A 21,580-nucleotide genomic window follows, 5' to 3' on the forward strand; every position below is an offset into this window, starting at 1 on the left:
CTTAAAGCATATGTTCCCATTCCAGTTTTCTCCAATGTAAATTATTTGCTTTAAGTAAAGGGGCCAGATGCACTTACATGTGCCACTCGCAGTCACACTGCAGTATGCATTATATCATTTTGCAATTGTAAACAAGAAACAACAAATTGTGCTTTAGCATCCTCCCCCTGCTGTGCCTTGGTCAGCCACTACATCAGAGTTGTTTGGAGGTTGCAAAAACTGATATATGACTAGCCTCTTCCCCTTGAGCTTACCATTTCCCAGGTAAGGCTTCTTGCAGTAGAGCCCAACTCATTTGTCTTGTATCTTTGGGAGATGTGCTAAGAATGAGGGCCACCCCCTTTCCCATATTACCTCCCCCAAACCAGAGTAGGATTCACTTTGAGAGGTACCGTAAGTCCTTTGCAGAGATGGGTCATAAGTTGTGCCTCCAGTCTCTGTCAACTGAATGAGGGAACCTCTTAAGAACAAACCAAATGTGACATTAATTCTGAGAATGCAATTTATGTAGATGGTGAGGCACGAAAGAGTTAAAGTATTGTGAGAGTAGACATGATTTGTTTCTGACGAATCCAATTTTTGCTTTCAAGAATGAAGGTGGTTTTTCATAAAACAGTTATGATTTAAAAGGAATGCAGACCTCACTAATTCATGTAAGCACAACATGAAAGATGTGTGGATTTGACCATGACCACTAGAATTTTTGGATAAGGCTTTGGAAGTGATGGAATGTCAATACTCAATAAATCTCATGCAAATTTCAGATTACATAGTAATGAGTCAAAGCTGAAAGAAGCACCCTCCTTATAGTTTAAAAGCAGCCCAATCAGAATAGTTAACTACTGGCCTAGACAATTCAAAACTTCAAAATCAGCAAATTTCAACAAATAAAGGTGCAAGACCAAGGCAAGGACCAACTATCTTTGCCACAGTTAAGCATTCATAACTCAAATATTAACCAGTTAGTCATTAGGATCCAGTTATAAAGTGATATTACTTACACCTTTTTATTTTTCAAAGTATGAGGATGATAGATACTGAACTTGTGCTGGCAAGCTCCCCATTGCTGTTTTTTCCCTTGTCAGTTCCATAAATATTTTTAAATATCTAATGAAAGGTCTTCCGGATGTCGCTGAAACTGGACCTAGTGATGAAAATGCCCCATCTGTGCCATCCCTTCAAGTAAGCGTTACTCCTAATGTCACAGCCAGGCTGTAACCAAACACCTCACTAAGTCAGCATGTCAAAACTACTTAAGAGAATTCAGCATGGTAACAGAATATAATGTCAGCGACTAAACATTTAAGCAGATACATTAGGAGGAAATATCATTTTGCCCACCGCAGGTATAAGGTCTAGGCACAGGCAACATAGAGCTCAGCAACTCCGAAGGGATAAAATGGGAGTCTTTCCACTGAATGACACATGCAGCTTACATTTCAGATCGCCTTATAGGACGCACGAGTCTTTTCCACTCATTCAAATTGCACGTAGCATCAACTCAAGGAGAGCAAGCTGGAATGCACTCACTGTTCCTGCCCACAACTTCTCCATGTTAACCAGCTTTGTGGATATAATGACTGTGCATGTACGCTGTTGGAAGTAGAGTGGGACTGAAGCACATGGTGTGTTTTCCTCCTCCCAGGTACATCTTTCAGTTTGGTATTCCAGTGTCCTGTCCTCCTACCTTATCTCCCAAGGGAGGATGCAGGTTCTCTGCCTTTACCTCCACTTATGAGCACTTTCCTACAATCAGAAGAGGCTGCAGCACCAGAGAAAACAACAAACAACCTATTAAGGTGTTGAAGATTTTGTTCCAAACTCTCCCAACTCTCTCTCCTTACTCAGGAGGGAAGCAAACAGAGGGGAATGGCCCAGACGTACCCAATTAAAGGGCCTGCCTAAGATCTAGAGGGAGCCAGACTCAGTCCTTGGCTAGGACTCAAGACTGGGAAATAATCATGATGGGACAGTAACCAAACAAAGTACTGTATTTACTGGATTAGAAATAGTATCCTGCATGACGTAAGCAGCTCAATGTCTTGGGACATAGATTCTGTACTCTGTACACAGAACTTACTATGAGCTAACTATTCATCAGAGGTGGGAACAAATGCATTAAAAAAAAATTACCCTACGTCTTATTGCATCTACTTCGTGCAATGAACAGAAGCCACTGCAGAATAAAGAAGAGTGTAGTGTATATTGTTAGCCAAGGAATAATTTTATTAGATGGCTCATAAATATTGTTTTGATTTTCAAGGGCAGCATATTAAAACTGTCTTATGAAGAGCTGCTCTCTCAATATATTGGTTTCAATCCAGAGTGTCCTTGGCATGAATGAAGAGAATTATTAACCAAGGTGGCTCCAATTTTCTGCTTTTTGGTATTGGCGGTTAGGCATTGGAATATGTTGTTGGTGTATGAAGGGCAGGGTGTGGCCATCGCCTACCCCTTCACTTTATGGGTATTCCGTTAAAGGAATCCGGCGGTCGTGGATCCTGTCCAATGCCCTGCTGGTGGCTGGGGGCCATGGCACCACCCCTGGTGACATCAGGGGAGAGCTTACAGTTGTATTTGCATCAACAGGCTCCCCCTACTGGTGGTTAACCCTTGTTAGACTCACCCCGCCCTGAGGGGGTGGAGTCAAGCTCTGCTATTTATCCAATGCCTAAGCCAATACCTCTCACATGCTGTAATCAATAAAGTTGTGGCCTTTTCTAGCCCATTAACCTTATATACTGTGTCCTTGTGTCTTTCTTATCCCCAAGCGGGGGGGTGGGTGGGGTGGTCCTTGAATCACAAAGTTGTGTAAAAAATGATAAAGCTAAACATGGAGATAACACTCCAAGGCTTATTAGCGTATATGGAGGCACTGCTGGTGTCACATAGTCACTTAATCACTGTTGCAAAGCAACCAGAAGGAAGGAATGTGAGGCGTTTCCTGTATCTTCCCTGCTAAAGAAATCCACTCTCTTCTGACTGGAGCAGCTTGCAGTGGAAAGTATTGGTACAGGAACAAGTAAAAGATGCCTTGTGCCTTAACAGCTCTGTGGCTGACGACACAAATTAAACAGGGTAAGTCTTTTCAGTTGTAGAAATACAATTATGGGTGTGGCCTCTGATTTCATTTAGGACCCTATACTTCAGCACAGCAGCTTGCAACTTTCTGAATGCTGAAGGTCCTCCCCCCCCCCCCCGATGATGAGCTTGAACTGAAAACCAGGATTGTTATTAGTTTCAACTCAGAATAAAAGAGCAGGTTTTCCTAGGGAAACAACGAGGGCAGGGGGAACCATGCTTGGGCATAGACCGGGAAAGTACAGACCTGTGCCTAAAAAGCATGGGGCAAAATGCACTTGTGGATGAATCCTTTAACTAGTTCTTTTTAAGAATTTTTTTCTAAGCAGTGGCTCAAACCCATTCAGACTTTCAATTCGTTAGTGAACTAAGCATTACAATGGCACCACCAAACCTTCATTCTACAAAAAGGTGCCTTTGGAAATCTGGAAGATATTAAATGTTAGTGCCAACCCATATCTATCAATAACTCGATTTCCAGGGAAGATACAAGTTGTAGTCCAACAACATATGGAGAGCCATAGATTCTCTATTCTGGCTCTAGAGGGTAGATATACAGCTTGGTTCTCAAATGTCTTGGTTCTCAAATGCTTTGGTTCTCAAACTCCAAAAACCTGGAAGTAAGAGTTCTGGTTTTCAAACAATATTTGGAAGCCAAATGTCCAATGTGGCTATCGGCTATTGTTTCTGGGGTGTCTGCACAAATCAGAAGCTGTGCCTTGGTTTTTGAACATTTTGGAAGTCAAACAGACTTCTGGAACGGATTAAGTTTGGTGCTTTTATTTTTGCTATTTATTTTGCGTTTTTGAGGCTTTTTTGATTAATTTGTTTTCGTGAGTGTGTTTAACCCAGTTCAGCTACTCATTGATTGATTGATTGTGTGACTGCGGAAATGGATAAAAGCCTCCCATCCAAACAATGACTATTATCAGTGCAGGGAAGAAAAAAAATTAAATTTTCATTTTTATCATCTACAATACTGTCTTATTTATTTTATAGTACAGTACATTGATTATTGCTTTCATTTTATGGATCAGTGTTCTCGTTAGATAGTAAAATCCATGTTAAATTGCTGTTTTAGGGGTTGTTTTTAAAAATCTGGAACAGATTAATCCATTTTGCATTACTTTCTGTGGGAAAGCGTGCCTTGGTTTTGGAACGCTTTGGCTTTGGAATGGACTTCCAGAACAGATTAAGTTTGAGAACCAAGGTACCACTGTACATCCTTTGTAGAACAAGAAAAAGGCAACTAATGTCATAACAGAAAAAACATGCAAACATATATTGATAGCTATCACATTTTCAGTTTTTCAGGAGCTTAAGGTATGCAGGCAACATCAACTTCTGTTAAGTAGTTCAAAAAAACTGAAGATGAATTTGGGAAGCAATGTGCTGCAGACAAAGCAAGCACAGTCACCAGAGCAAATACTTAAAAGTTGTGAGGCTGTGTATGCCTAGTGCCTAGGTCATCCAAGCTGTTTCTGACTACATTCCACACAGCCTTTGAAGTGTACAAAAAGAGAGAGAGATAGTCACTTAGCCCTATATATCCTCCCAATATGTCTGAGACAAAGTGTAATAGATTTCCAAACTCACCCTTTTTGTCTCATATCATGCCAGGGGAATCTATATCCTCTTTACTGAGAAAACTGTGATGGGCTGTAACTGATACCCTCTCCTTAAGAATACTAATTAGAATATTAATTAGCCAGGGCAAAAGTTAAAAACAAATGATAAATTACAGTAGTTTATAAAGGAAATTTAAATGGGATATGTAAACAGGATACATAGCTATCTCAAGTAAATGCTTTAAGAGAAGACCACACAGGATATTCAAAGAAACAGGAAAGCAGATATAAAGTTAACACGCAATTGGCACACTAAAATAGGACTACAGTTTCACTTGGAAATCTGCAATTGGTTCCAAGAAACGTTTTTAGAAATACTGAAGACATGGAATTGTTGGAGCTTCTAAAACAGTTCACGTGCTGGGGGAGGGAAGGGAAGGAAATCAGCCACACACACACACACACCCCCAACACATTATAGGATAAATTTTCTTTTTCTTTAAATAAGATTAGATGAGAAATGGCCATTGTTATAATACCAGGGGCCCTGTAGGTTTTCAGCGATACAGAAAAAAACACATTCCTAGCATTCCCCCAATTAAACTGGAGTAGAGACAAAACTAGGAAAATGGAATCACATTCCAGCCCTTGCAGGAAAGTGAATTGTGAAAGTCTCCAGGCACAATCAAACATGGAGCTAAGGACGCTTAAGCCCATTGATTTCCGTGTCCCTAGGCACAGTTAACTCCGTGTTGGATCGTGGCCTCACAGTTTAAATGGCAAACTCATAGAAAGACGCCTCCATCAAAAGCTGTGTCACAAGGACGCATTTTCTTCATTAAGTTTCTTATTTTTTATGGGCTCCTATTACACTGGTTATCTCTTGCCGTACCAGAGACAATGCTTAATACAACGTGCAATAACTTGATAAAGTGACACTGAATTACTCGAGGGTCTCCCTTGGTTCAGCCATCAGAAGTGGGCCTTCAAGTCTGAAGGCAGGTCATTTATCAGGGAGCTTACAATCTTTCTTCTAGTCTTGCCAATGGCTACATTCTCATAAAGTAAGATTTATTACTTGAAGGTGCTGTCAGCAAGCCACCCCATGACAATCTGCAGAACAAAGTATCACAGTCCATTCTACAGGATACCCAGGAAATATTATGGGGTGAAGCAAGATAGGTAAAAAGAGAAACAATATTGTCCCACAATACTTCTAGGTGAAAATCGCAATAATAATAATAAAAGGTCATGTTTCAAAGGTATCAGATCATAAAATAAGAAGAGAAGAGTCAGTAGAGAAAGAAGTAGAGAATTCTTGTCACAATCTTTTTGCAGTTAATTTCATAGGAAATATTTTAAAAACAAATTATGGGCTCTCCACTACCATTCTTAAAAGCAGTGCCTCTTGAAGTTTGAGGTGCTTCATAAAAAACAAAAAAACTTGCAAATTTTTCATGAAGCTGCACATTTGTTTCATGCTATATTATTATTATTATTATAACCAGGGCTTTTTTTTACCCAGAACTCAGTTCCAGCACCTCTCAGCCATTGCCATTGTAAGAGAACAAGAAAGGCATTCATGGTGAGTTCCGGCACCTCTTTTTCTGGAAAACTGCACACATCATGGCTTGTAGCTGTTGATAGCCTTCTCCTCCAGGAATTTGTCTAATCCTCTTTTAAAGCCATCAAAGTTGGCAGCCATCTCTGCCTTCTGTGGGAAGCGAGTTCCATAGCTATGTGCTGCACAAAGATTTTTCTTAAAAAATCTGTCCTGAACCTTGCAACATGCAGTCTTCCGTAGACTGTGCTTTGCCTTACCAATGTATAAGTTATGGGCCCAGGTAATCATCATGGGAGGTAGCGGGTAACCAACTGGGAAATCTGTAGTCTCACTGTTGAGGTTCAGGGAAAGCTGGTATTCAACAGGCTAGCACAATAGATGGCTATACCTGATGTTGGACATCTCCCAGGCCCATTTCATTCCCTCTGTGGCAGCTGTTAGGGGCTCTGCTCATACAGTCATACCTCGTGTTGCATCCGCTTCATGTTGTGTCTTTTCGCGTTACGTCCCATGACAATCTGGAAGTACTGGAATGGGTTACTTCCGGGTTTTGCCGCTCACGCAAGCGCAGAAGCGCTAAATCACGTTGTGCACCTGCACAGATGCAGCGCTTTGAGTTGTGGGCAGTTCACATTATGGACGGGCCTCCAGAACGGATCCTGTCCGTAACACGAGGTACCACTGTATTAGAATTTAAGCAGTCTTTTAGAACTATTATGGTAATTAGGATGGGAAGACATTCTTTCCCTCTACAACTAATTAATCTCCCCTCCAATGACTTTTGGAGCATCAAAGGGGCCAGAGCACTTAAATGCTTATAGCACCCTGAAGTGTGTGTTTTGAACGATATTCATCACTATTAGGGGCTCAAGCAAGTTAGTTTCCACCCCTCAATTTTCCTTCCTTCCCTCCCTCATATGATGTGCAACTTCTTTCTACATTTTGTGCAACTTAAAGGGCAGTAGACATGCGCAGGCCTATTGTTTAATTTACAACCCTTTTTCCTGCCTGGAACAGGGCCACACCCGCTTTACTACTAGAGGAAATGATTGGATTTTCATATATTTCTAGAAATTTGAGTGTACTGTATAGCTTCCTACCAAAATACTTAATATGTCCTGTGGTTCTCAAAACTCACTCATTGGGTTCTGGTACACACAGATGTACGCACCAGGCATACAGATCTCATGGGAAGATTGTTTATTCCAGTGGTTTCGGGTGTAAGTACAATCTCAGAGCTAAAAGAAAACACTGCCTTTAGTTTCATCCATAAAACAAGAAAAACTGTTGTGTTGCAGGGGTGGGGGGAGAGCTCAAACCTGTTGATTTATGGTAGCTGGCAAGGGACATCAGCAAAAATTGGGGAAAGGTTTGTTTCATGATGTTACAGACAAAGCCAGTTTCTTGTGTGAGTTGCCATCATTTCTAGTGATTTGGGGCCGGGTGGATAGGTAAGAAATCAGTGAAACTAATGCTAAGAAGATCTGGAAAGTTCAGAACACAGAATAAACTATTCTGGTTGCTGTAACGTAGGCACGTTTTTATGTTTCTTAAAATGTTTATCTTTACTACATTCCAGTCATTTTCTGGCTATAATCAAGCATAGTCACAGAGCTACAAATCAGTCGTTTATCCAAGGCTATTGTAATGCCACAGTATGAAGCTTTCAGCTCAATGGACTCTTTAACTGCTGTGAGGCACACTGTGCGCTAAGGCTGCAATTGGAGCCACACTTACCTGGGAGTACGTCCCACTGAATTCGGCTGGACTTACTCCTGAGTGGACATTGTTAGGACTGCACTGTAATATATCTAGCCACAGGAATCATTCAAAAAAATCTCATTAAAAGCATGGTGTATCATAACGTCTATGCGATAGGTGTAACATCTTCAGAGCAAATAAGACCACATGTCATGAGAAAGCCTTCGTAATTTCAGAAAGTTAATATCAGAATGTTATTTGTTTAAAACTTCCAGTTACCCACAAGACCCTGCACAACTCACCAAAGGACAGTTCTTCCTTCTTAAGTACAATGAAGGTTTGTGGTATAAATACTACAAAGTATTTAACATGCAGTTCATTCTTTCCCTTCTCAAGGGCTCAGGCTTAGAGTGTACTTCTAACATACAATGCATTGATAACAGTTTATTCAGAAATTAATATACTATACCACATTTGTACTTTTCCTGGCTAGACTACCCACATGTCTTATTTTGCTGTATGTGAATAGTACTAGTTCCTTAAGCATTTAAACAGCAGTTACTTGTACTGGAAGTATCCCCCCCCAAGCCCAATAATATTGATATTCAGCAGCCTTTTATATTAATTGATATACCAGAAATACACCTTTGTGGATTCTTCTGAGTCTGGGGTTGAACTAGCACTGCATGAGAGGTTGGGCCGTGTTTCTGGCTGATGCTGAGCCTGGTCAGAAGCCTGCAGAACCTGAGCCAAGACCCTTGTACAGTGGTACCTCGGGTTACATACGCTTCAGGTTACATACGCTACAGCTTACAGACTCTGCTAACCTAGAAATAGTACCTCGGGTTAAGAACTTTGCTTCAGGATGAGAACAGAAATTGTGCTCCGGCAGCGAGGCGGCAGCAGGAGGCCCCATTAGCTAAAGTGGTGCTTCAGGTTAAGAACAGTTTCAGGTTAAGAACGGACCTCCGGAACGAATTAAGTACTTAACCCAAGGTACCACTGTATATGTCTTTTGCGAGACCCAACTTGCGCTTGCACCTGCACAATTGTTTCCTTTAGTCCCTACACAGATAGGCAGGATATAACCCAAAAATACAAGTGGGCCTAGAGTTGTTATCTGTCACACAAGTCCACTGGAAAAGTGCCATCAGCTATCAAACACTATACAGTATCAACAGAGGGATTTTATTTTGAATATCCAGAGAGGGATGCTTGCAACAGTCATCTGTCTTAAGTGGAAGACAGAGTAGTGCTGGAGCAGATTAAATGGTCTAACAGCTAAATTGTAGGAACGGAAGGTATTTTTATATAGTCAGACGCGGCATGTGGTTAGAGGAGAGATGCACACATTCACCATATAGATCCCCTGAGTGTGTTACATAAAACATTGTTTGTGGCTCAGACATGACCCGTGCAAGGAAAAGCACGGTATGGCAATAAGCATTCTACACTTCCCTTGGTGCAGGTCAGCCCTGGGTCAGAACTGCTTCCTGAAGTGCCTTGATTAGAATGCTCGAGAGAACAACACATGAATGTGCAACACAGCATTTTGCTGTCAGAGGGCAGAAGGTAAACTAATGTAATCTGCTCTGATACAGACTGTGGGGGGGGGGACCTTCATAATATGATTTATTATCCACAACAACAGTGTACTTCTCATATACTGATGTGGAATGGAAACATACTGTCAGGGGACTGCCATCGAAAGGAGGGAGGGGGGGCAGAAGACTACAGGGAGCCTCCGACGTTTCTGAGAAGTAGCTCTTCGTCAGGCAGTGGAGAGAGCCACGCCTCCAGCATAGTTGTCAACCTTCCCTCTTTTTTTGCGGGAAATTCCCTTATTCCAGCGCCATTTCCTGCTGCTTCCCGCTGCTATCCCGGATTGTTAGATATCCCGTAGACTGTCCCCGGGACAGGTGAGGCTGCTGATCCCTTATCTTCGAGGTTGCTGATCCCTTATTTTCAAATCTGAAAGTTGACAGCTATGGCTTCCAATCAACTTTCACTGTGCAACCTGAATTCGATGGTATGTGACTGAATTCCACCCCAAACTAGTTACTGAACAGAAACAGCCCATGACCCCAGAATTCTGTCTCAGGAGAAACTCGTGAAAATGTATCCCACTGGGGTTTCTGGTCCACTGTGTTCCTCCAGAGAGGCTTTATTAAGTAGATCCCATCAAACTATCCCCCAGCCCATCATTATGAAGGCCAGAGGACTATTCCTTAAAATATGTTCAAAGTAGACACCACTCAGTTTGCCTTTGCTCTCAGTTCCCATATTCTCCTGGTAGCTGGTGATAGATTTACCCTTAAGTTATGACTGCTGGCCAGTAACACTATAGGTAATAAGCTTATGAAAATTTATTCCTGGCACATAACGGTTTCCATACCTCATCAACATGTCCAACCGCTCCATATATCTTTGCAGTTTGTCCAATCAGACTTGGGAAACTCTCCCCAATCTCCTTCAGTATTGGAAGCAAATTGGTCAATACTTCTGGTTCATAGTCCGATATTTCTATCAGTATATTTAGGATGAGGTCATTATGATGGGGATCTCTTAGGTGACCAGTGAGAGTAGGGATACATTCTTTGAGCACCTAAAAAGAAAGAGGCAGAAGGAAATAGAAATGTTAATTTTGCAAAAACGTTCTGCGTATTATTCTCTTTATAATTATCCAAGAAGTCATTGCAAGTTCAGCTCAGCACAAGGCATATGGCATAGGCTGCTGCCTGAGGTTATACATTCATAGATGTAGCATTTCATAATTAAGGAAATCCTTTGGTGTGTTTAAAAGAAGAAGAAGAAAAACATAGAAAATTCTCAAGTTTCTCCCCTTAGACTAGTATGAAGCTTTATTGATTTAAAAGAAGTTGGAATTATCCGATGACACAGTAAATGAAGGAATAACAGAAAATCCCATGGTCCCTAAGGAATCCTTAAAAACCTAGGTCTGATGCCTAGAGCAAAGAATGAAATTAAGGAGCCAGACTCTGTGCTGGCTTAAATCAGTGTCAGTCCATATGCCGCAATGAAAGGACACAGATTCACAACGGCAAGGACTAAGAACCTTGGCAATATGAGAAATAAGCATCATACCACTGTAACAACTACCAAAACAGGACACAATTGCCTGGCTTGGACAATCATTTGAGGCTCCATAAATCATGGCATATGAATCTGGGAAAAGCATCAGCACCAGTCAAGCTTCCCTGCCTTCTCCCTTCCTCCTGTTGCACTCTGGGATCAACACAAAGAACCTGGCTTGGAATAAGATAGAGGTCTCTGTTATGTATTGCTCTGGACTGCTCATTAACCAATCAGGAAAAGACGTATGATGGAGGGAGGAGGAGAGTGCCCAGTCCGGATACTTGCTCCTGTCTTAATAAACCGTATTATTTGAAGCCAAGAACAATAGTGCAAACCAGGCTATACTTGCAATAAAAGGGCAGCACTGTTCATCTGATGGCCCAAGAAATGTAATCAAAGTATGGAAAATTGGAATGCCTTGATGGAACTATTCTTGTGGGAATGTTCAGGGATGCAGGAGAGGATATATTGTTTGATTATAGCCTTTCCAACTTGTGTTAACAAGTTCACAATTTAGCAGAGTAATATCCCCCTTTTTAAATTCACAGCGGATGTGTTTGCTCAGGCTCGCTAAAGCCTCTATAATAACTGTTCTGCTATTTCCCCCTTATTCCCTCATAAAAGATAAGACACGACACAGTCTTCTATAAAAGTATAAAAAGAGTTTACTCAGATTCTGTTCACAATCAGATGCCAGAAGGCAGAGTTAGCTTAGAAAGGTAACATATACCTGGAAACTATCTCATAAGAAGACAGTCCCTCTGTCGTGTCTTGGGAAGCCAAGAGAGCATCTTTGGCTAAGCGGATGTTGCTTCTTCGATGCATGTAGTCAAAGAGAGAAAGATGGCTGCCCTGCCCTGTGCTTTTGTCGTTACCTGCACAGGTGAGGCCACGCCCACCTCTAGTTTCATGCAGAGGAAGTCTGCCCCAGCCCAGAAGGAAACAGGAAGTTTACCTGCTGGCTGGACAAACATTCCTCCCCATGTATAAACATGTTTACTCTAGGAATGTTGTGCTTGACTGCTCTTGTGTTTCACATCCCACAATTCTTGCAATGTATTTACATGGTTTTTTATGTAAGAGTTCTGCAAAATCAAAGGTCCGAACATCTTCCTTTTTTCTTAAAAGACCTTTGCTGCTAGATCCTGAAAGATAGTGGTATCTGTTTGATTCCATCCTCACAACAGCCCTGAGAAGTAGGCTAGGCTAAAATATGGTAAGGTGCCTAAAGTTCCAATTAGCTTCTGAATGAATCTAGACCTCCCTTGTTCAAGTCCAGCTCCTTATATGCTATACCATACAGCTGCTTCAAATTTTAAATTGCTTGATGTGGATTTTTGTTTTGTTTTTTTGAAATGTCAGATGACATTTTTACAGAGCAGATCCCAAAGAGTCCCCGTAGTGTCACAAAGGGACATTAACAAGAGAATGGAGATTATGTTGAAAAGGTGTCACATGACCTAGGCTCCAAACAAAGGCTAAAATGGGCCTCATCAGGCTGGAAAGTCTCTTTTATAGGAGGAGTTATATTTCCTCTGCAACTATATATTTTGAGAAGGTCTGCTTGTACGTACTGAAAGGTGGATATTAAATTCCTGGCTGTTGCAAGTTTTTTTTTGTTTTTTTTTTTACAAAGACTGCTGAAATTTATACTCTGCAAACGAGGTATCCTTGAAGCTTGTTATAATGCCTATATCTCATAAACATCCTTGTGAACCATATCTGAAACATTTAATGTATCTGTTGTGTGTGTTTTTTGCTTCTTCAAATTCGGGCAAATTTTCACTGTAATCTGGTTCTAAAAACTACTGAAGCCTTTTAAAAACACCTTTATCTTTGCAGATTGAACTACAATAAATGAGTAAGGAATTCTTAAAATATTAAGAAGCTTTAATCAGAAGATGGTTTGATTCTGACAGGCATGCTTACTCCCTTATGCCCCTTTTCTCCTCAAACTGGAAGGCAACAAAGTCAATCTTGATCATTCTGATACTTTTACGCACATCCCATTAAATCTCTTCTGATCCACTGAAGGACCTAATTGGCTCAATTCTCCATTAACACTGATTGTGACAACATCACTCATCAGGCCAATAACATTCTGGAAACCTGTGACAGTTTATTTGGTAGAATTCATTGAACTTTTACCCAACTCTCTTCTGCAAATTCATACTTGTTGCAATTCGTCGACTTGCAAGAACTAAATGAATGGAAAGCCTTTATTTTTGTAGAATTATACAGTCTACCTCCAACTCAGTGCAGGATGCTGCAGATGGTCATTATAAAGATGCAATTAGTATTGTCGTAAACATATGTAAATATATGTGGTTGTTTGAGGTTATGCAAATGCATCTAAATTTAGTTAAACTTCTGCATAATTAAATATGTTATATATATACACACACACACACCTTCCTCAGATTAATAAAGCAAAAAAGAGCTTTTACTGCTTCAATTTTTCAAGGGCTTATGCGGCTTCAAAGCAAGAAACGGCTTTATAGCCAACTCTGCCACCAGGGCAAGGATCCATTTATACCAGGGGTTAGGAAACTTTTTCAGCAGGGGGCCGGTCAACTGTCCCTCAGACCTGGTGGGGGACCGGATTATATTTGGGGGGGGGATATGAATTTTAAATAAAAGCACACATTCTACTCATGTAAAAACATGCTGATTCCCAGACTGTCCGCGGGCCAGATTTAGAAGGCGATTGGGCCGGATCCGACCCCTGGGCCTTAGTTTGCCTACCCATGATTTATACCCTTCTAAGTCAGGGCTGGGAAACCTGTGGTGCGCCAGATGTTGTGGGACCCCGACTCCCATCAGCCCCAGCCAGCATGCTCAATGGTCAGGGATGGCTGGAATGGTAGTCCAGCAACATCTGCAGGGCTGCAAGTTCACGAACTCCTTTCTAAGGCCATCTGTTTACATTTGTGTGCATAGTCTCAGGTGCGCAAAATAAGTGTTACAGCTGGACAGTTAATTACAAGCAGCGAACAGGCTGAGTAAACGCATCACCACCTAATATTTACCACACCAGAGTGAAGTCCTGGAGAGAGGGAGGGTTTACGCCAGTGTGCAAATTCCAGCACTCGCAGTGTGAGGGCATAGTCAGACGGTGTGTGCAGTGAGCTGCAATTCCGCCAGAGAGAGTGCATTTTCCTGCTTCCCCCTCTTTGTGCCTAATCTCTAAACTGTTTGTGAACTCAGCAAGGTCTAAATGAAAGTTTAGGGTTCAAGGGGCACTACTTGCAAGGAAATATATTGGACGGGCAAACACAATATTTGTGCCTGCTTCTCTGGAGGAGGTCCTAATAACATGGGAAACTTGATTGTGCTGAAAAGGTATTTAAATTACAGAGTCCCTTGAATGAACAGCCACCTACACTAAGGTGGAAAAATATGAATTAATAAATGTTACCTCTGGTTGTTTTTTCTTTGCAACTATAAGCAAAAGCCGTAAAAGGTGCTGCTGTTCAGGCTGCTCCAGATGAGACATCAGCGATACCAGATCCTTCAGGTGGCTGTTAATTGGCTGCGATTGCTTTTCATACAAGCAGGGTAATACGCGTAGCAACATTGCGTTCCCTGTCGAGAAAACGAGAATGGAAGAATAAGAGAGAGCCAGCATGGTCTATCTTGCCAGCAAGTCTCTCCCTTCATAACATCTCTCAAAGCGAAGAGATAAAGTAAAAATGGAATTGGCATTTTATTACCCATGATTTCTGGGGAGGAGATTTGTGAAAACTGGTGTTTGTGTCAAAACATATGGCACAAGAAAAGGAAAATACATATTGCATCAAGAAACCAAAACATTATCTAATGTGGAATGCGGCTAAGCGAGGCAACATGGCCTTGTGCATAAAGCAAGCTGCTTAGATTTTCAAAAAAAATGTATCGATATTTAATTGAGCACTAAACCACTGCAAAGGTTACTGCTAAACAAGCATGAAAAGTAAGACAAGCTAATGCATTTTAGCTACCCCCTCCCCATTTGTTGGATTCTTTTTTTTTTTTTTTTAGAAAACCAAATTAAAAGGAGGTCTGGAAACAATATTTGGTTTTTAAAAGTATAAAATTAGCAAAAAGGTAAACTGAAATACAACCAGTTAGGATGCAATTTCTGGGGACTATGGAGTTGCTCAAGCATGGAAAATGAAAGAGAACAACCAGGACAAAAAAAAATATATTCTCACACACAGTTTTGAAGAGTGTGTTTGAAGATGTGCGTGCACAATTTAATTCGAAGCCAGGCTTCACAGAGAAATCTATAACATGAAACATTGTACAAGCTGGGCCTGGAGTGATTGAAGTTCCATGCTGACAGCATATGGGAAACATCTGCCTATCACTATATTACATGGTTTCACTCTCTAAATCTTCTAAACATACTGAAAGCCCCTATGGATTCACTTTCCAGGGAAAAAATGTGTATGCCGATCTCCTATGCTTTCTTTCATTTAAATTTGCTCACTCTCTTAACATGGAAGACAACCAGGTCACTCATCAGTTGTATGATAGCAGAGTTTCAGACTGTTTAGTAGAAACATCAGCTGTTAGGACATTCCTTCACCCTGTAATTACCAGCATCTGGAATGCCATATGTATAGTTCAACATCTCCAACAATAAAATCACAACTGTCCTAAAAGTCTATACTGTAAGGCAGGACCAAATGAGAGTTAGCTTTATGGATGAAGGAGAAATTTATTTGGTTTGCATTTTAAAACAAACTGACCTAATTCACTGCTCCCAAACTTACATGCGTATTGAAGCTATCGGTTGGACTGAACACTTTTCCAAAGTTTGTAAAGCAGTTTTGGTTCAAAAAAACAACACACCCAAATGTGTGTTTTAAGGGAGAAATGTGTATTTGAGGGGGAAATGCAGTGAGAAGAATACGTAACTTTCTATTTCAGGGAAAGAACACACGTAAAATGTACATAATTTAAATGGAAAATCTTCAAATGTTTTTTGGAAACATCTAAAGAACTGACATGGAATCAGATCCTGACTATCCCTCCTTCAATGAAATGTTTGTGCCTGCCTCAGTCCTAATGCTATTAGTTGAAAACCTTTTCAACTAAGTTGCTATTGCAAGAGATGCCTAAAGTGCCTTTTCAATGTTTTGCATTGCTTAGATGTTAATGTCAAATGCTGATAGCATGTCTTCTCCATCAGCTGTTTCTTCTGGAATATGGCCTGGGACACACGGGGAACAGTTCAAGTAGCCTGCTTTGGGTTTTGAATGACACCCCTGCTCCACTGAGGTTGCAATCCTATACCTACTTATTTGGGTGTAAGCCTCACCAAACTCAATGGGACTTCTGAGTAAGCATGCAAAGAATTGCACCATGAGGCTCTGTGTCTGTGACCCATGGCAGACACTTCAATTTCTCATTAAACAGATTCTAAACCACAATATCTCAATGGGGAATGATGTGTTCTTCAAGCCTGCCACTGGTAATGGCAAGCTGTAGCGCCTTCCTAAAAATAAGTTTAAATAACAGCAGCACCCCAGCAGGCAGTTACAAGTGGCAGATTTGTCCCTCATCATGTGTCTTGTTCTTATCTTAAGCAGCTTTTTGTGCATGAAACACAGCAACATACGTTGCTGGCATAAATTTAGAATTATAGGGTAGAATTCAATGTAGTGCTAAGGCAACCAATGTGGTGCTAATGCAAGGATTTCTGCTTGCATAACAAAATATTTCCCCTCTCTTCTCCCTCCCTTAAATCTATTCTAGGGGCTCCCTCAACCCTCTGGAGCAGATTTTGGGAGGGCAAGGAGACGTGCAGGGGGAAGAGAAGGGGAAAAGTCTATTTGCACAAGCAGAAATCCTGCACTGATGGGATGCATTAGCAGAGTACCGCCCCCCTCCCCACTTTTTCTAGCCCTATTAGCAAAGGGACATGGATTCCACGGGACAGATTCAACTAAACCAGGCATGTTTCCAAAGTCTGTTTCGGGGTGAAAAATAAAAAAAAGCTGAACAACTTCAATCCTAAAAGAAGCTCAACAACTCACGCATGTTCACTTCATCAAATCTGGTTCTCTTTGAAAAATGTTTGGGCATCCCTGAAACAGTTGCACCAACAGGAGCCAGCATATCAAGTCCCACTAGCACAATGCCCCCCCCCCCCAGCTTCTCTCCCATATTAGCTCTTGGGGGTCATGAAGCTCTTGGAGGAGGCAGAAGATCATTTCATCTGACAACCAGAAATGCTTGCACTGACAGACCAGTCATAATAGCATAATGGTGAATTACACCCTATGTTCATTTTGGGGTCACTGGTGACCAGCAACTCAAGAATGTGTTTCTTCAAGATGGTATCTGTTCCTAGGAACCTGACACAGCTCATTCACCAGATGATTAGAATTAAATATAACACATTGAGAAGGGTCTCTAAGTAGTACCTCCACATTCAGAGGCAGTCGTTGTTGTTGTCGTTGTTGTTTTCATTCCTTTACTGATTTATTTATTTATTTAAAAGAAAAATCTCAAAGCGGTTAACAACCTACATTAAAGCATCAAATAAAACAATCCAGAGTAAAACATTAATGAAGAAAGTAAAATATAAAGTATACATTCAAGCCAACACAATTAACAGGAAACTAAAGTATTACCTTAAAGATTTCAAAACTAAACATTACAAAGGTCAACTATGGAATGCATATTTAATGCAGCAAAGTAAACCAAATTATCTTTAACATTTAAAAAGAACACGTTACTACAGGAAATCAAATATGAAATGCACATTTAAAACAACATAGTTAGCAAGAGAATAATACATTGTCATAAGTGTAGAACATATTTGCTGCTGTTGCTGCCAATCCTGCCAATACCAGTTCATGGTGGGGGTGGCTGAGGAAGCTCAGGCTCGATGACCTGGGTCTCCAAAGATGGTCTCTGGCCTCTTCAACAGCTTTGACTTGTGTAGTTGGAGTCAATCAGGGCCACACCCTCCATGGCCATGAAGGAAAAGGCCAGAAAAGCAGGGAGCAGGTCTCCCAGAACTCACAGCCAAGATAGCCATGAATGCCAGTTGTCAGGTGCCAAATAGTGGAGGAAGGAGATTGCCTTCATGCTTTGCTTGCTAGATTCCTGGAAAACTCTAGCTGGTGGCCACCATTAGAAACAGGATGCTGGACCATGTTCCTAACTATGATTCAAATGCCTGCTTTAGATATTTTGTGTACACGCTACATCAATCATCTGTTACAAACATAATTGGGCACACTGCATCATTCTGAAGAAACTTGCACTGCATGACGAGTAACTTCTCACCCTTGTCCTCTTCCACTTTGGATCCATGCCCCCATGGGAAAACGAACAGCATCATCAGTCTTTTAAGTCTAGGAATGTCTGAGTCAGCAGCAGATCAGGAAGGATTTCCTCATAGGCCTGATGGCTATCGCACAACTTTTTCCCGCTTCACAGCAAGTCAGTCACTATTGCCAATGCAGTGACTGGACCAGATGAAGGATGCCTCCGATTAAGTAAGCTCCCAGTGAGACAGCAGAACCAACACTCCTACTGGGTTTTGTGTTTTAATGAAAGAGCTCCATGCCTTAACTTATCAGGCCTCCATGAACCAGTCCACTCCTGTTTTAACTATCCAAATTAGGTATCCAATTTTTCTTCACAATACCAGAATAATTCCAGAGGGGCTCTCTGGGATAAGAAGCCTGACATCATCATTACTCACCCATGTTTGTTAAGCCTCTGTAGTGATTTGGAGCTAATGATATATTTCATACTTACTACTAATAGAAAAGAAGTGAGCATGAACCTGGGATTTCCAAACTGACTTCTTCTTTTTTAAAAAAGGATGTGAGCAGATGTTCATTCTTAAATCCAGAGGTGCCTTCAGATATAAACCTTGGAATGCAGTTGAGTCCTTGTGAATTAAAAGGTGTGAGGAAAAAGTTGGCCAATGGATTCTTCCGGGGGGGAATTGTTTGGCATGAATTATGAACATAAAAAGGAAGCATCTTTTGCTCCCCTAGCCCATCTTTTGGAAGCTTTCTCTTGATGCTGCTATGTACAAAGTACTTTCAGATGACCAAATCTTGCCCTGTTGTTGACCCGACATACTACCACTACTGTGTATTCTGGCAAGATGTTTATCAGTCACAGCATAGATGATCGACATTGATAAAGGTTCTGGCAAAGCAGTCACCCATATCATGTTCGTGAATTATGAAAACATGAGGCCACAGTTGGAAAGAACTGAGTTTTGTAACAGAAATGGCTAGATACCTACAGGGAACTGCTAGGTCTTTTGGAGCCTGTTTCATATGTTATCCATGTGAAGGGACGCCAGATAATTAAAGAGTTGCGCTGATGGCTCCACGCCCAACACTGCGCACGACTGCCCAGTTCTGCATCTAGCTCTCCGATCTCCATGTGTTGAGCGAAGGTCTGAAGGGAGACCGTGCTGTAAACGTGGAGGCTCTTTCCTGCAATTGAGAGCCCCTAGCTACCCTTTAATCCTATGGCTCTTCTAACAGGTGAACAAGAGTACATTGAGGCAGCTTCTCACTTTAGATTTCTATCTCTCTCAGAACTATGCATTATGTTCCTCGTCTCTTTGCACAATTCAAAAGTGACACAAGGAGCATATATATTGCACTCATGGGTTCATATCCAGTGTTATTTTTAAACAGCACAGCCCCACTGAAAATACTGGACATCACTAACTTAAGTCCATTCATTTCAATGGGTCTGTTATAACCCGTGTATTTTTACTAAAGAACAAAACATTCCCACACAGTAGGAAGCATCTATCCTCTGATGATGATTATAGAATTGTAGAGTGGGAAGGGAAACTGAGGGTCATTTAGTCCAACCCCCTGCAATGCAGGAATCTCAACTAGATCATCCATGACTGACGGCCATCCAACCTCTGCTTAAAAACCTCCAAGGAAGGAGAGTCCACCACCTCTCATGGGAGTCTGTTCCACTGCCGAACAGCTCTTGCTGTCAGGAAGTTCTTCCTGATGTTTAGTCAGAATCTCATTTATTGTAACTTGAAGACATTGGTTCAGGTCCTAGCCTCTGGAGTAGGAGAAAACCAGCTTGCTCCATCTTCCATGTGACAGCCCTTTAAGACACTTGGAGATAGCTGTTATATCTGCTCTCAGTCTCCTCTCCTCCAGGCTAAACATACCCAACTCCCTCAACCGTTCTTCATAAGGCTCGGTTTCCAGACCCTTGATCATCTGGGTTGCCCTCCTCTGCACATGATCCAGCTGATCAATATCCTTCTTAAATTGTACTCCCCTATTCCACAAAAGACTGTGCACAACGCAGCTTACAGATACACCGAAACCACAGCCAATTCATAATGAACAAAGTAGGAGGAAATCAATGAACATTTCCACATTTGAAAACCCTGACTGGCAGATCTGGAGGCCAATTCATATGTTAGCTAAATGGCACAGTTCTGCATAGTTGGAGAAAGGCTGTATTTACATGAGCCTGTAATAATGTATGCTGAGCCAAAGCTATGCAGGCTAGAAGTCATGCAACGGCTCAAAAACAGCAGCCTCATATATTCTGATCTTCTCTCTGCCTTCCAGTAATGTCTACTGAACACGTAACTTGTCATCACTATACTGCAAGCTCCCCCCCGCCCCCGTCTCTTCTTCATTGGTGGTTGCGCCTGTAGGGGCAGGAAAATCTTCAGCACAGTAGTATCATATATTTTTTGCATATTTTATTTTATTGAACATTACTGAGAGAGGGCGGGTGGCAGCTTGGGTCTGTATTTTGCATGTGTGTAAACCACACTACTCCTCTCACATCTAGTTCTCCAGCATCAGTGGTATGAGTCATTAAGGGCAATGGGTCATTAATTCCCACTTAAGTCTTTCCATTAGTGCCCCCACATCTGAGACTGTGCACCTTTCTGCAGAAGTGACTTTAGGGTAGTGCAACCGGTCACACTGGGTGTCACACTGCAGGGGCAGCTAAAGCAATGCTGTAGAATGGAGTTCAAGAGGTTGGGGGGGTGCCAAATTCTAGTGCCGCGCAGGGTGCTTCTGAAATTTGAGAGCCCCAAAGTCTGCCACTGCTTTCTAGCAGGGATATCCTGATTCTCATAGAATAGACATGGGTTCTTTTAAAGTTCAGTAGACTAATATATCATACAGGTGACTAAGTATAAATTGGAAGCTGTCACAGACAGTTTCAGTCTCTAGAGAAGGCTCCCCTCCTTGAATAGTTCTAGTATAGTGGATCAAATGTTCACTTTGATCATACATTTTGAATTTCTGTCCCCCAAATTCCAGCTTAACCAGGTACATAGATTGAGGGTGCCCTTGAACAAGGGACATCTTAGAGCCTAAGCATTCCATCTGCAAACTAGGAGGCCCTGTGATCCATCTTGCAGGGCTGTTGTGAGTGTTAGCAAAATCAGGGTTATAATCTAAAGCCACCTGCAGACTACTGTCTAGGTCCAGCAATGCATCTCTGTGGGTAGATGTCAAGGCTTCCTTGAGCAAGTCTTCTCAAGGAAGATCAGCATGCAGAAAAGAATGCTGCTGGCAAGGGTGGTGAGGAGAGGAAC

The 21,580-nt window shown here is 41.6% G+C and overlaps 1 protein-coding gene across 13 annotated transcripts in view; it reads right to left on the reverse strand.

The window, feature by feature from the left end:
* Positions 1 to 21,580, reverse strand: part of VEPH1 (ventricular zone expressed PH domain containing 1) — a 150,589-nt gene that overhangs the window by 77,620 nt on the left and 51,389 nt on the right. For all 13 annotated transcript variants that reach the window (XM_081862334.1, XM_081862329.1, XM_081862331.1 and 10 more), the window contains 2 exons: positions 14,429 to 14,595; positions 10,310 to 10,519 (listed from right to left, as the gene is read on the reverse strand). In XM_081862334.1, coding sequence (XP_081718460.1) covers positions 10,310 to 10,519; positions 14,429 to 14,595 — 377 coding nt within the window. The remainder of the gene's footprint in view (positions 1 to 10,309; positions 10,520 to 14,428; positions 14,596 to 21,580) is intronic.

Source organism: Podarcis erhardii, assembly GCF_964252035.2.
Source record: "Podarcis erhardii genome assembly, chromosome: 5".
Taxonomy (NCBI): Eukaryota; Metazoa; Chordata; class Lepidosauria; order Squamata; family Lacertidae; genus Podarcis; species Podarcis erhardii.